This window comes from Lupinus angustifolius, chromosome LG06, assembly GCF_001865875.1.
Source record: "Lupinus angustifolius cultivar Tanjil chromosome LG06, LupAngTanjil_v1.0, whole genome shotgun sequence".
In the NCBI taxonomy this organism is placed as follows: domain Eukaryota; kingdom Viridiplantae; phylum Streptophyta; class Magnoliopsida; order Fabales; family Fabaceae; genus Lupinus; species Lupinus angustifolius.
Genome location: NC_032014.1, coordinates 13,890,764 through 13,906,414, shown reverse-complemented (window position 1 = coordinate 13,906,414; position 15,651 = coordinate 13,890,764). Strand labels below are relative to the sequence as shown.

The window sequence follows — 15,651 nt, the reverse complement described above, 5'->3', positions numbered from 1 at the left end:
GATTAAGATACTTCCTGTTGGTAGAGACTCCTATTTATAGAAGGGGAGAGCTGACTTTGGGCTCCTGGCAGGTAGTGCAACACGTGGCCGACCAAGGGTATTGTCGGGGGTTGCTTTTCCCGTGTCAGGCGGTCTGCTAGGACCGTACTCTGTGCCACTCTTGTCTTTTAGCCTGTGGTTGGTTTGGTAGCCGTTCTGCAACCAGTCTGTCGTGTTGGCAGGTGGGTTGGTGAGATACAGATGGCATGCCAGGGGATGTCTCCAAGGTCAACTCTGGTGGGCCAAGCACGCGGGACCTACCTCAGCGACCAAGCATACGGATCTTTGGTTCGCCGTGTAGGAATAGTTGCCCACAGTCTGCCAGAATGTTGGGCGAGCATGTTGAGAGAATCTGTACGAGCCTCGCACGACTTGGGTTACTTGTGGTGGAACAATACACAAGCTTGAGTAGACTTAGCCAAACTTGTTCACATGCCTTCCTTTAATAACTACTATAGATCAAACTATTTATAATATTTGTAATTCATGTCTAAAATACATAAAATTTAATAATAAACTTAAAATAATAGAAACATGTGAAACCACAACAGTCTTTGTGATAGGTATTGCAGCTGCCTTGTGGTGGGATACTGGAGGAATTAATACTATGTCATATGATTGTGTTAGAGATTAAAACTCAATTTTTTTTATCTTTTTAAATACACTGATTAGTACGGAAGCTGTGAAATACCTGATATTTTAAATTAAATTCTATATTTAATTTATGATATTTTTGTTTAAATATTTTAATGTGTTTTTTTAATATATATATATATATATAATAATAATAATAATAATAATAATAATAATAATAAATGTGTTTGTTATTGTTTAATTTAAAAAATATCAAAATAATGCAGACTTTATAAATGAGTCAATATTTTGAGGTATATTAGTCATTACATATGTAAAGTTGTTTGTATTAATGATTGTTATTTCTTAAGGTAAAAAATAATAATAATTGTTTTTCACTTTTTTTAATTTATATATTTATAAGCCTTATTTTCTAGTTAATATCCATGGATGGGGATCACCTGTCCCAGTTTTGTGTCTCAAACCCTGTCCCCTCCAATTAAAATTTGCCACATCAATTAAATATGCTACATCATTTATTAGGATTTACTTGTTGTTCCATTTTTATCCTTTTCCTCTCCTGATCTAAACCCCAGGTAGAACTTTACCCCTTCCCCTTCCGTTTCGTTTTTATTGTTGTACGTGACTTTTTCATCACTTCCCTTTTATCTCCTTTTTTTTCTTCTTCCCTTTTATCTCCTTTTTTTACTTCTTCTTCCAGTGATAAATTTAAGCATAAGAAGGTCAAACATTGGTTGGCTCCTGATTCACATTGGTTGGCTCCAACGACAGCGGTGGCATGAAAGGATGCCATGAATAGTAGAAAAAAATGGGGAATTTTTTAAGAGAAAGAAAATAGTAGAAAAAAATATTAGATAATGGGTTGTGGATTGAAACCAGATATCAGTACTGGATTAAAGATTTAGAATTTGCAAATTAGGACAGGGGTAAAGAGATTCCCCCACTGAGTTTGGATGATGAGAGGGAAAGGAGAAAGGGTAAAAGGGAACAACAAGAAGAACAACAAGATAAAAGGGAAGTGATGAAAAAGTCACGTACGGTAAAAACGAAATGGAAGGGGAAGGGGTAAAGTTCCTACATTGAGTTTGGATCAGGAGGGGGAAAGGATAAAAATAGAACAACAAGTAAATCCTAATAAATGATGTGGCATATTTAATTGACGTGGCAAATTTTAATTGGAGGGGACAGAGTTTGGGACACAAAACTGGGACAGGTGATCCCCATCCAATATCCATCCTATAATATATCAATGAAAACTACTCTATCTCCCAACATAATTGAAAGCAGTTGGTACTTTGTTTATGGATGAATTGGAATCTATTGGACATGAATAGATTGAATAACTTAAAAATATAGTTTAAATGTATTTATATGGATTGATGAACGACTTTTCATCTATTCATTAGCATCTAAATCTATCCATTTGTCGCCCTTAATTTTTGAAGAGCACATCTGTTGTCTCACTTTTTGCACCACTACATATACCATCACCTATGATTGGTTGGAAAAAAATATTTTAAATTAAAATTGCAATTATTAAATATTTTTCTGACCAATTATATCTGTTGGCACATAGAGTGATACAAAAAGGGGACAGATGAACCCTAATTTTTTGGAGAATAATAGATGAAAGGGAAAGACTTATGAATAATGATATATATATATATATTTGTGAGATAACTCCAAAGTTTTTTTTGTCATTTCCCTCTAAAATTCAATTGAACAGTTTAGTTTAGTACACAACATAGGTATTGATGGACACTTCATCCATAAGAATGATGGTGAACTCATTTTTTTTCATCCACATCATTATTATTTCGCTATTTTATAATAACGATCGTGTTTTGTCCCAAGTAAGAATTACAATATTTTTAGCCGTCTTTTCCAATCACACAAAACTATAAGTATGAGATGCATTTTTAGCCGTCTTATGGTTATCGTGAATTGCGCCAATCTTTAGGGATGAAACTAGTAATGTAGAACATTTAATGAATTTATTAAAGTTTGTAGCTGATATTAGTTTAATAATGTAAGGGGTTTGTGGTTTCTTTTCCAGATTGATATATGAATCAATCCATTAGTACTAACAATTGAAGTTGGATGGAAGACTGCTCATACTATGTTATAATCTTATAACACATTTTTTATTATAAATAAATAATGACTGTGTCATATAAAGTATGTATTTTCATAGAGTAATCGATGTGCAAGCTTTGTTGCTAATGATAGTTATCATGGTTATTTTATTTGTAACTTGGATCAATTCCTCTTAGGTTGTGTTTCCCTTTTCAGTGATAATTTTATTGTACTTCATTTTCTAGTGTCCCCCTTGGGCTTTAAGCCCTATTGAATATATTAAAAGAAAATCCGCCATATAAGTATGGTAAATTCCGCCATACGTGAAGGCAATTCCTCTCTTTGGATGCACCTCCGTTAATAATGGAGAAGCAATGGCAAAGTATGGTAAATAATGGAGAAAGGAGGGTGAAGTTACTGAAGTAGAAAAAGTAGGAGAATGATCTGGCTAAACCTTTGGTTTCATAAAAGTTGCCTTCACGTTCACCACTCTCGGGACTTGCTGCTATATATACACACACCTCCAATTACTCTCCACCCACCCTTTCTCTCTTAATATCTTCTCTCTCTCATTTCATTTTCTTCACATACCAAGAGAATCAGAGAGGAGAGAAAGAACCATTTTTCCTTGTTTTTCTAACATTGGATCTTCGCAAAACCAAGATGGCAAACAACGTTGGAATTCTCGCTATTGACATCTACTTCCCTCCCACCTGCATTCAGCAGGTCAGACTACTTCTTTTTTCTCTCTCTTAACTTCCTCTCGTTTTTTCGGTAAATCCGAGGATTCGTTTTCTGTTTAATTAGTTGTCTTGTTAAAATAACTTGCCAGCTGATTTTTAGAGGGGTGAAGAAAGAGAAATGGGAGACTCGAGAGTTCGTAACTCGAAAACCTTTCTCTTCTCTCCATTAACCTCCAAAAACTAACTTGCTGTTTTGCAAATTGTTTCTGGAGGGAATGATAAGACTTAAGATCCATGAAATACATTTATCAGATAACCAATTCATTTCATTTCAAAAACCAGCTCGCCAACATTTCTGGTGCCCGATGAAACTTCTAGAGATTAGGCTTTGGCGGATCAGGCTATAGGATAGTATAAGGAAACAAAAAACAAATAAAAGGACCCCAGGGCAAACATGTTGAATGATTGAAAGTTCAGGAACAATAATGCTTAAGTGACAAAGAACATGAATACTTGTTTTAACTAAATACATAAAAGCTATTGAAAGCTGCTAGCTTAGTAATGACAAGAGCCTTGAAGATTTGTTATTTGATTTACCCCTTTTCTGGAAAATTGCTTCACAATTGAAACCAACGAGGCCATAAGCCAGTTTTCTTTGGAAAATCATGAGATCCCCTTTTGTGTGTTTGGATTATCATCATTACCTTATTTTGTGTTCAAATCAACTCATACTATTGAAGGGGGAAATTGATTATTTCCCAAAGTTTATATGTTATAGCATGCAAGGGAGCTTTATTATTTCCTACGAACTATGGCATCCTAATACACTGCATCCAGATCGGGATGTGTACGATTCCTTCATTTTTCGGAGATGAGAAAAGAGAAGACATTAGGATATATTTGATGTCATTGTTTTATTATCTCATGATTTGAATTGTGTCGCTTCAATCTTTTTCCTTGTTATAAATAATGTTTTCAATGTATTTTTTACATTATGCCTGAAAACAGGAAGCACTGGAGGCTCATGATGGTGCCAGTAAAGGAAAATATACTATTGGACTTGGACAAGATTGCATGGCATTTTGTTCCGAAGTTGAAGATGTCATTTCAATGAGGTTTCTAGTTTACATTTAATACTCTATTTATGATATTCAGACAGTTGTGAATATCGTTATGTTTGTCTTCTCATTGCATGTAGTTACTAATCATACTTTTGAGTCACATTCATTATATATTGTTATAGATAGCCAGTAACAAGTTAGTTAACTTTTTCTTGTGTGTAAGTTTTGTTCCAATCCTGTTGTAGCAAGGTTTCTCATTTCAATCATTACACGATTTCAGATTTCCCTCCTTTTTCGCTTTTCGCTTTCCCCTTTATGCTCCCAATGTTTTCCTACAAATATTGGTGAAGATATCATTACTTAAAGTTATATAAATCGTGATGTTTAGTTTTTTTTGTCTAACTTTTTATTCTTGACATAATTTTCCACACTAAACTGCTTGTATGACACTAGGCATACCCTACCGAAGCTGGCTTGATATGCACACTCTGTTTGCTTCTTTCAATGTGTTTAATGTTTCATAGAACCTTGATACTGAATATTAATCATCACTATTAATGCCGATCATTTTTATTAATCTCGTCTCCCGAAGACTAATTCTTGCATCTTCAGTTTGACAGTGGTCACTTCCCTTCTTGAGAAGTATGAGATTGATCCAAAACAAATTGGTCGTCTGGAAGTAGGCAGTGAGACTGTGATAGACAAAAGCAAATCCATCAAGACATTTCTGATGCAGATCTTTGAGGTATCCTTTTAGTGTCAAACTACATGGATAGATGATTCTCTTTGTGAAATTAAAATCACTTCTTCATTTTGTGATTGTAATTTAGAACCTAAGCTGACATGAACACCCAATAGTAAGTCTTTAGTATAATCAAACAGAGAACACAACTAAAGTGGCTCATAGTTAGCTAAGCTCTTGTGATCTTCTTCATTGTAATGTTATTAAGAATGTTCATGTATCTTTGATATCATAAGCATGTGAATATCATTATTAATCAAATTGCGGTTCTTCTGTTATATAATAATTTTCTTGATCAGATTATCTATTTCGTAGCTTTCTAATTCAATATTCATTTACTGGTCTGCAACAAGCAGAAACATGGAAATACTGATATTGAGGGTGTTGATTCAACCAATGCATGCTATGGAGGAACCGCTGCTTTGTTTAATTGTGTCAATTGGGTGGAGAGCAGCTCATGGGATGGACGCTATGGACTCGTTGTCTGCACTGACAGTGCTGTAAGATCATTTTCCATATTCATATTGCCTTAGGAGTTTGGACTATATTATTGTAATAGTAAATATGTTTTGTACCCTCTTTTAAATTTGAAATTCCGAGAATATGAACTCAAAGATGCATATGCTCAATTTCATTGTACAATTGCAACTTGCAAGTGTCATGCATGTGTAATTGATATTTTCCTTTCTCAGGTATATGCTGAAGGACCTGCTCGGCCTACTGGTGGAGCTGCTGCCATTGCCATGCTAATTGGTCCTGATGCTCCCATTGCTTTTGAAAGCAAACTGAGGGGAAGTCACATGGCGCATGCCTATGATTTTTACAAGCCTAATCTGGCCAGCGAATATCCAGTAAGCTTTTCACAGCCTCTCTTCATTTATGTGTCAGATCTTTTGATTATTGGCTAAGTTCCAATTTTCCCCATTAATGTCATGGGAGCAATCTTTGCAACTTTCTTTTACTATGAGAGCATGCTATGAGGGGTCGTATTTGGTTGCGTCCATTTTTACTGTTGAGTTTTGCCTCATAATCCACTGATAGCATGTTAGGTTCTCAACTAAAATAAATCCACATAATTTTTGTGTTATAGGTTGTTGATGGGAGGCTATCTCAAACTTGTTACCTTATGGCTGTTGATACTTGCTATAAACATTTAAGTCACAAGTAAGCTTCTACTGTTTTACATAGTTCTGAACTTATAAAAATTGGTTTATAAATATTAACCAAGTTCCTTACCATATTGCTTTATGCAGATATGAGAAACTTGAGGGAAAGCCATTTACTCTCAATGATGCTGAATACTTTGTATTTCACTCTCCTTATAACAAGGTAGTTTAGCCTATAAGGATCTCATTTAATATTCTAACTTCCTATGAGGATTAAGAATGCTTTATGTGACATGTTCTGTCTATCCTTCTGCATTTCATTAACAACCCTTATATTCTTACAAAATTTTCTTCTGCACCCTCTTTTACACCTTATTTTTCTTTCTGTCTCTTTCTTCCTTTAATATCACATCACCAATCACTTCTTCCTATTCTCTTCCTATCTCTCTTCTCCCTAAACCTCCTACACCAAAAAAAAGTGGGGGGGTATCATTTTTCTTTCATTAATGGTTATGTCGACCCTAATTGATTTCTATAATTCTTTGGGTTGCTGTAGCTTGTACAGAAAAGTTTTGCTCGTCTGGTGTTCAATGATTACTTGAAGGATCCGAGGTCTCTTATTTTTCCATCCTCTGGAAACTTGTTTAATTTTAAATGTAACACCTGTTTAAAAATTGATTAGAACTGTACCAAAAGAATTCATTGTGATTACAGCTCTGTGGATGAGATTGCCAAAGAAAAGCTGGGACCTTTTGCAACTTTATCTGGTGATGAGAGCTACCAAAGCCGGGATCTAGAAAAGGTAATTGTTTGGGAAGCAAAACAATAGTCTCATGTTTCATTTAGTGACTCAAAACTTTTCCTTTTAGCTTTTAGGTTGGAAATTAAAGGCATGGTTTAAGTAATTTTATTTTATGTAATTCTATTAAAACGGTCGATTTGAATCTTATGCTGATGGTGTGCAGTATTCTTGATTTATAGGCATCCCAGCAAGTGGCAAAACCTCTATTCGATGCAAAGGTGCAACCAACTACTTTGGTACCTAAACAAGTTGGCAACATGTACACTGCCTCTCTCTATGCAGCATTTATTTCACTTATTCACAACAAACATAGCACATTGGTAAATGTTCTAACCACTACCTAAGTCAAATATAAGCTTCCTCAAAACAAAGGTTCATGGTTTCTAATAAAGATCTTCATTTTTCAATTTGCAGGATGGTAAGAGGGTGATCCTATTCTCGTACGGTAGTGGATTAACTGCCACAATGTTTTCTTTGAAACTACATGATGGTCAAGGATCATTTAGCTTGTCAAACATTGCTAAAGTGATGGATGTTGCTGGAAAATTGAAGTCAAGGCATGAGGTATTGATCTTTACAATTTTCAAATATGCTAAGATTTTACATTTGCTGTCCAATTTGGACATAGCTTCATGCACCAGCAAAATAAGAATGCACCCTTTTCAGGCATTAAGATTTAAGAAAAATACATTTTGTTTTTATTAATATTTGGGTGGCAAATTTTTAAGTGGATAAAGATACATATTGGTTTTCGCAACGTTCCTTGCCTTTTCTCCCTTTTACTTGTGTACCTTCAGAAATTTTGATAACTTGGAAGGTTTATGTCTCTTTAAATGAAATGCTCTTGATTTAGGCTTGAAGATTAATAAATTAGTGTAAAAACTGTAGTCCTTTTTAACTACTGTTGTGATGTTCAGTAAGATGCTCAAACCCGACTCCTGTTTTGTGCGCTATACACAATTGAGTAGACTTTTGATCAGTACTATCGTCTTGTGCAGTTTCCTCCAGAGAAATTTGTTGAAATCATGAAGCTAATGGAGCATAGATATGGTGGCAAGGAGTTTGTAACAAGCAAGGATACCAGCCTTTTACCTCCAGGCACATACTATCTCACTGAAGTTGACTCCCTGTATAGGAGATTCTATGAAAAGAAAATCAGTGAAAGCAATTTGACTCCTACAGAAAATGGTGTGGTTGCCAATGGTCACTGATGTTATAAACATAGACAACATGCAATGGTTGGAAATCAAGTTTCATTTGCATTTAGAAGGGTATTTGTTGTTTTATTATGGTTAGTTTGTTAAGGGTAGCAAAATGAATTTCTCAGTGGAGATGTATGTTCAAATATTTGAAGGGGGTATTTACTCTGAAGTCTAAATAATTCTTCAACTCTTTTCCTGCAATTATGCTTTTGTTTTTTTGTACTACAGTAGTGTATGAAACTCTTCAACTTGGGTGAACAACACTCATCACATAAAATTTCTCTGTGTAAGCAAAAGTCAGGTTTAGATTATTTTGTGTGGCTTGAAATTTCAATTTGCTTATTCATTTGAAGCATATTCCTATTTTAGAGACAATTTTAATATATACATATATTTACTTGTGTAGTTATTTAACAGACGAATATTTTAATTGATATGATAATAGTATATAATTAAGTATTTGTATAATTTCTTACATTAATGTAGATTATAAGTTCAAGTCATTGAATAATACGAAAACACATCACCGAATGGCAATGGAAAAACATTCTTATTTTCACATTGTATAAAAATCAACTCATTCTTATTTTCACATTGTATAAAAATCAACTCATTAAAAAAATCCAACACACTTAGTATCTAGTTGAGAATTATCATTAATGAAAAATAAAGCATTCACATGATAGTTACAATTAAAACTTTTAACACATTCTACATAAGACCGGAAATTTATTACTCTACTAGTTTCCTTTTCGAGCGTCTTTTAAGTTTTAACATTATGTTACATAGGTTAAAAAGTAATAATCTATTTATGCTAAATTTATTTAATATCTTTTTCCTAATTTAACATTTATTATCGTTGTACAATAATTATAGTAGTCATTAATTTTTTTACGTATTATATTTTTATTAAGATATGTTGAAACAGAAAATATAATTCAAGTATAGAGAAGATAGTTAGAACTTACTAGAAATAGAAGTTAGTTGATGAGAAGTTAGTTGGTAGTTGAAACTTTATTCTATAAATAGAAGGCAATATAATTTGTTTCAAGTTGAAGAACAACACATACACACTTCATTCATAAACTTTCTATTTCATCCTCACTGCATAATCTTCTTCTCATCTGTTTCTCAATCTCACCTTATCCAATTTGGTTTCTAACAAACTGTTTGGTTTCTAACAAACTGGTATCAAGAGCCGAATAAAGAAGAAAGGACCTGTGGTCACAAGAAGAAACAAGGAAGAGGCAAATTCGGGGGGAGAAGAAACTCAGATCAATTGCTGCAATTGTTGGTGGAGCCTTAATCTGAGGAAAAGACCAGAAGGCAGCGACAGATTCATCAATACAAGAAAATGGTTGGCAATGGTAGCAATCTCCCATCAATGGGGCTCCCTATTCTAACAGACAAGAATTGGGATAGATGGAGAACACAAATGAAAGTACTATTCAGTTTCCAAGAAGTGAGTGAGGTGGTAGAAGATGGAATACCTCCACTGAATATTGAAGCAAATGAAGTGTAGAGAAACACATTCAAAGATGCCAAGAAGAAGGACAATAAAGCACTGTTCTTGATTCATCAGTGTGTAGATGATGTGCACTTTGAAAAGATTCAGAATGCCAACAATGCAAAGGAAGCTTGAGATATCTTAATTCGAAGCCATGCTGGTGGAGATAAGATAAAGAAGGTAAAACTTCAAACCCTTAGGAGACAATATGAACTACTAAATATGGAAGAAAGTGACAGAATTGGTGATTATTTCACCAAGATTCTAGCCATCACCAACCAAATGAAAGGCTACGGAGAACAGATATCAGACATCATGATAATTGAGAAAATCATGAGGTCCTTGCCTCAGAAATTTGACTTCATCATTGTGGCAATAGAAGAATCAAAGGATATCAATGTGATGAAAATTGAGGAACTTCAAAGCTCCCTGGAGGCACATGAAATGAGATTACTTGAGAGGTATCCAAACAAGAAAGCAGAACAAGCTCTAAAGGCAAGTCACTATAGAGAAGAAGAGAAGAGAAAAGACAAAAGATGGAGGGGGAAACAACTAAGGAAATGGCCCATGAATTCAGAAAGAAACAAATCCAATCATGATTGGCCTGAATCTTCTGATAGAAGAGGAGGGTCAAGAATGAATCAGAATCAAAAGAAGTTTGACAAAAGAAAGGTGGAGTGTTACAACTGCCACAAACAAGGCCACTACTCCTATGAGTGCTATGAAGACAAAGCAAAACCAAAGAAGAGTGAAGAAGCTTACGCTGCACAAGAAGAATCAGACCTAGAACCACTAAGCTTAATGGTGACAACCTATGCAGGAGATGCTCAGACAGAGTCATGGTACTTAGACTCAGGTTGCTCAAACCATATGACAAAGCACAAGGAATGGTTGACTGATTTTGATTCCTCAAAGAAGAGCAAGGTAAAATTTGCTGATGATAGCTCACTTGAAGTGGAAGGAACAGGCAATGTAGTTATAATGAGACAGAGTGGATCAAAAGCCTTGATATCAAATGTACTATATGTTCCCAAGATGAAATGTAATATACTTAGCATAGGGCAACTGGTGGAGAAAGGGTTTAGTGTCTTGATGAAGAATGGTATGCTTGAACTATTTGACCCAAGCAAGAGACTCATAATAAGGAGTAAGTTGACAAAGAACAGAACATTTCAAGTGAATATCAAGGCAGCTGAAGTAAAATGTTTGGCCACTATTGAAGCCAAAGATGTAAGTTTGTTGTGGCACTCAAGATATGGGCACTTGAACTTCACAAGTCTGCAACACCTAGGAACAAAACAAATGGTCATAGGGATTCCTATAACTTCTCAACCGGAAAGAGCCTGTGAGGTTTGCTTGATTGGGAAACAAACCAGAAACTCCTTCAAATCAGAAGGGTACATGAGATCAAGATCGGTCCTAGAAGTGGTTCACTCAGATGTTTGTGGTCCATTTGAAACTCCCTCACTAGCTGGAAACAGGTATTTCATTATACTTGTTGATGAATTTAGCAGGATGATTTGGCTAGAAATGCTAAAACTCAAGAGTGAAGCATTTGAAGCATTCGTAAACTTCAAAGCATCAGCAGAAAAAGAAAGCGGAACACAACTCAAGGTGCTGAGAACAGATGGAGGGGGAGAGTTCACCTATATGGAGCTTGAAAACTACTGCAGAAAGCAAGGGATCAAACGTGAAGTAATCCCACCTTACACCCCACAACACAATGGCCTAGTAGAGAGGAGGAATAGGACCATCATGAACATGGCCAGAAGCCTGATCAAGGAGAAGGAACTCCCACAAAAGCTATGGGCAGAGGCTGTGTCAACTTCAGTCTACCTACTAAATAGATGTCCAACAAAGAAACTAGAGGGAAGAGTCCCTCTTGAACTGTGGTCATGAAGAAAACCACCTGTTGGCCACCTCAGAATCTTTGGCTCATTAGCTTTCAAACACACACCAGATCAGAAAAGAACCAAGCTTCAAGACAAAAGTGAGGCAATAGTGTTTGTAGGATATCATCCTACTGGAGCATACAGACTATTTGACCCATTCAGAGATAAAATTCAGATCAGTAGAGATGTCCTGGTGCTAGATGATGAACAATGGGATTGGAAGAACATGCTCACAAGTCTGAAAAGAATACTACCTAGACTAAATGAAGATGAGTCAAGCACAAAAAATCTGGTTGAAAGACCAAGTGAAGAAGGAGAACAAATAACAGAAGAAACATCCTCAACTCAAAGATCACAAAGGCAAAGAATAAGGCCTATCAGATTCAGTGACTATGAAGTGCACAATGATGACCAGATAGATGAAGAAGGAGACCTGATCCATCTAGCATTAATGGCAAAAGCTTTACCAATAGATGAAACTGAGGCCATAAAACAGAAAGTTTGGAGAGATGCAATGGATGAAGAAATCAGATCCATTGAGAAGAATGAGACTTTGAACCTAGTTGAGCTTCCAAGGGACAAACATCAAACATGGGTGAAATGGATCTTCAAACAGAAGATAAATCATGATGGATCAATCTCTAAATACAATGCCAGATTAGTTGCAAAAGGATTTCTACAGAAACAGGGCCTAGACTACACTGAGGTCTTTGCTCCTGTGGCATGAATTGAAACAATCAGCTTAGTTATAGCCATTGCTTGTGCAAGAAACTGGACATTGTATCAACTTGATGTAAAGTTAGTATTTCTCCATGGGCCTCTGATTGAAGAAGTATATGTTCAACAACCTCCAGGCTTCATAATTAGTGGCAAGGAACACATGGTTTACAAACTAAACAAGGCCCTATATGGCCTGAAGCAAGCACCAAGGGACTGGAACAGAAGAATTGACTCATTCATGGACAAACTCAGCTTCCATAAATGCTCAGTTGAGCATGGAGTGTATGTGAAAGAAGGAAACCAAGGAGAATTACTCATCATCTGCCTATATGTTGATGATTTACTAGTAACTGGATCCAGTTTCGAAGGAATTGAAGACTTCAAAAAGGTCATGAAAGCTGAATTCGATATGACAGATCTAGGGAGGCTAAGTTACTTCCTTGGTATGGAATTTGCATACACAACTTCAGGAATACTTATGCACCAAAAGAAATATGCAAGTGAGATGCTAATTAAATTCAACATGGACAACTGCAATCCTGCAATTACTCGTACTGAATCTAATCTGAAGTTAACAAGAGATGAAGATGGTGAGTCAGTAAACGAAACCATGTTCAAACAAATAATTGGATCTCTAAGGTTCCTATGTAATAGCAGACCTGACATCACATATGGGGTGGGTTTAGTGAGCAGATTCATATGCAAACCAAAGAAGACTCATATGTTGGCTGCCAAGAGAATCCTGAGATACATCAAAGGCACTTCAGACTATGGGATCCTATTCCCAACAAGAAAACAGAAACTAACACTCAAGCTAGTTGGTTTTTCAGACTCAGACTATGGAGGTGATCTTGTTGAGAGGAAAAGCACCTCTGGATACATCTTCTTGCTCAATGAAGCTCCTATCTCATGGTGCTCCAAGAAACAAGAAGTAATTGATCTATCAAGTTGTGAAGCAGAGTATATTTCAGGTTGTTATGCAGCTTGTCAATTCGTATGCCTTGAAGAATTACTTAAGGAGATCAAGACAAAAGTTGATACACCTCTGCGACTCCTAATAGACAACATTTCTGCGATCAATCTGTCAAGAAACCCAGTAAGCCATGGGAGAAGCAAGCACATCGAAGTGAGGTTCCATTTTCTAAGGAACTTGGTGAATAAAGGACAGATTGAGATTGTTCACTGTAAAACAGAAGTGCAACTAGCAGATGGTTTCACTAAGGCTTTAAAACCAGAAAGGTTTGTAAAGCTAAGGAGAGGAATAGGTGTTGAATCTCCTAGATACTTGAATTAAGGGAGAATGTTGAAACAGAAAATATAATTCAAGTATAGAGAAGATAGTTAGAACTTACTAGAAATAGAAGTTAGTTGATGAGAAGTTAGTTGGTAGTTGAAACTTTATTCTATAAATAGAAGGCAATGTAATTTGTTTCAAGTTGAAGAACAAAACATACACACTTCATTCATAAACTTTCTATTTCATCCTCACTGCATAATCTTCTTCTCATCGATTTCTCAATCTCACCTTATCCAATCTGGTTTCTAACAAACTGCTTGGTTTCTAACAAGGTAGTGATAGAAACATAAAAATCATCATCTATGCTATTTTGATTTTCTAAATGAAAAAATATTGTAAGTATTGGCAATGAAATAACTTTTTTTTGGTGATCATAAAATAACTTTTTATACTATTACATATCAACACATTATTTATCACTTGTGTTAATAATTATTGTTTTTAAATAAAATTAATATATATGAATAATAAATAATGTACTAATAATATAAAAAACTTACTAATACATTTTATACTCCTTCTAAAATGAAAGTTAATTATAAACATTTTTTTCGTAAAACATTTAAAATGGAATGACCGAGTACTGCTTATCTTATTGTATGAAATGATGGACAACCAAATGATATCCATTTATCTCTTTATTTTAAATTGGGTCTATATTCTCTAAAAAAATCATCTAACTTTGTCATGGTATTTTATTTATGGCAAATGTTAACTTTAGAATATTGGTTAAAGAATAATAAACAACATATCAATGTTTTGAGGGCCAGAATAGATCAGGAAGTCGACCTGTCTAAAAGTTAATTGGACTTAAAAACAGAATTATTTTGCATTCTTAACTAACGGAGGAGTTAAACCAGTCTGAACTATAAAATTCTGGTTCGACTATATTAAACCAAAATAATTCGAGAAGTAAATCATGTGATTTACTTAAAATTTAAAAAAGAAACACTACTAAAATGTTTTGTTTTGTTTTAGTCTAGAAAGAACATAAATATATATTTCAATATAATTATACATCATTACTAACTATATAAATTTTTGCATATATATTGAAGTCTGTACTAATGAATGTTAATTATTTGCACCAATTTAAAACATGCTCCTTAAATCATTTAAGGACAAAAGTATCCTCAATAGATTTTTAATATATTGTTGTGCTCTCATCTTTTTGTTTTGTTAAGAGTACAAGTAGTTTTTAATATGTAAAATCCTAGTGTAACAAAAAAAAAATCATGTTGAATAATTACTACCATGCGTTCTAAAACCATTACATTTAGGAGCGTGGTAAAATATTTACCCGCACTTTAAGAATTCATGTTAGTCATATTTTAATCACAAAATTGTTCAATGACATTTATAATTTAATATGTATATATCAATTGTGTATGTATTTTTACACTATCAACAAATTATTCATCATTCATATCTTAATCGCTATTGATTATGAAATAAAAATAATATAAATCAATTGTGGATGATGTGCTGACAGTATAAAAAACTTTACCCTATCAGATTTTAAACTCTTATATCTATTACTAAGTTTATTGATGATTCTTCTAAAAATAAGTGAATTTTCCCTTTAAATTTTAAGGATAAAATTATAATCTCACCATAAGATACAAATGTTAATATATACTATTTTTCCTTTAATATTCTATAACACTTCCCTCTCTGTTATTGAGGATGAGTCTCCATTAAAAACATTCAACCATGGTTATAATCATCACTAATTTAAGTCAAATTATTTTTAAAAAACCAACATCTAAATGCAAATCTTTGAGGTTCTCAACCATCAAGCATGTCCTAGTACTCACCGGGACAATAACTATTGATGTATGTGAATGAACCACTCATACAAAAACAACTTTAAGAAAACCAGAGAAAAAAGGACATTTGATTTCTCATAAACACAAATAAGATCAGACAT

General features: G+C 34.4%; 1 protein-coding gene across 1 annotated transcript; it reads left to right on the top strand.

The window, feature by feature from the left end:
- On the top strand, nucleotides 3,223–8,614 carry LOC109349997 (hydroxymethylglutaryl-CoA synthase-like). Its single transcript, XM_019591095.1, has 12 exons — nucleotides 3,223–3,435; nucleotides 4,401–4,507; nucleotides 5,066–5,198; nucleotides 5,552–5,695; nucleotides 5,888–6,046; nucleotides 6,286–6,359; nucleotides 6,449–6,524; nucleotides 6,858–6,913; nucleotides 7,016–7,103; nucleotides 7,283–7,423; nucleotides 7,518–7,667; nucleotides 8,102–8,614. Exons 1-12 carry the CDS (start codon nucleotides 3,373–3,375, stop codon nucleotides 8,312–8,314), a joined length of 1,404 nt encoding a protein of 467 aa, XP_019446640.1. The 5' UTR covers nucleotides 3,223–3,372; the 3' UTR covers nucleotides 8,315–8,614.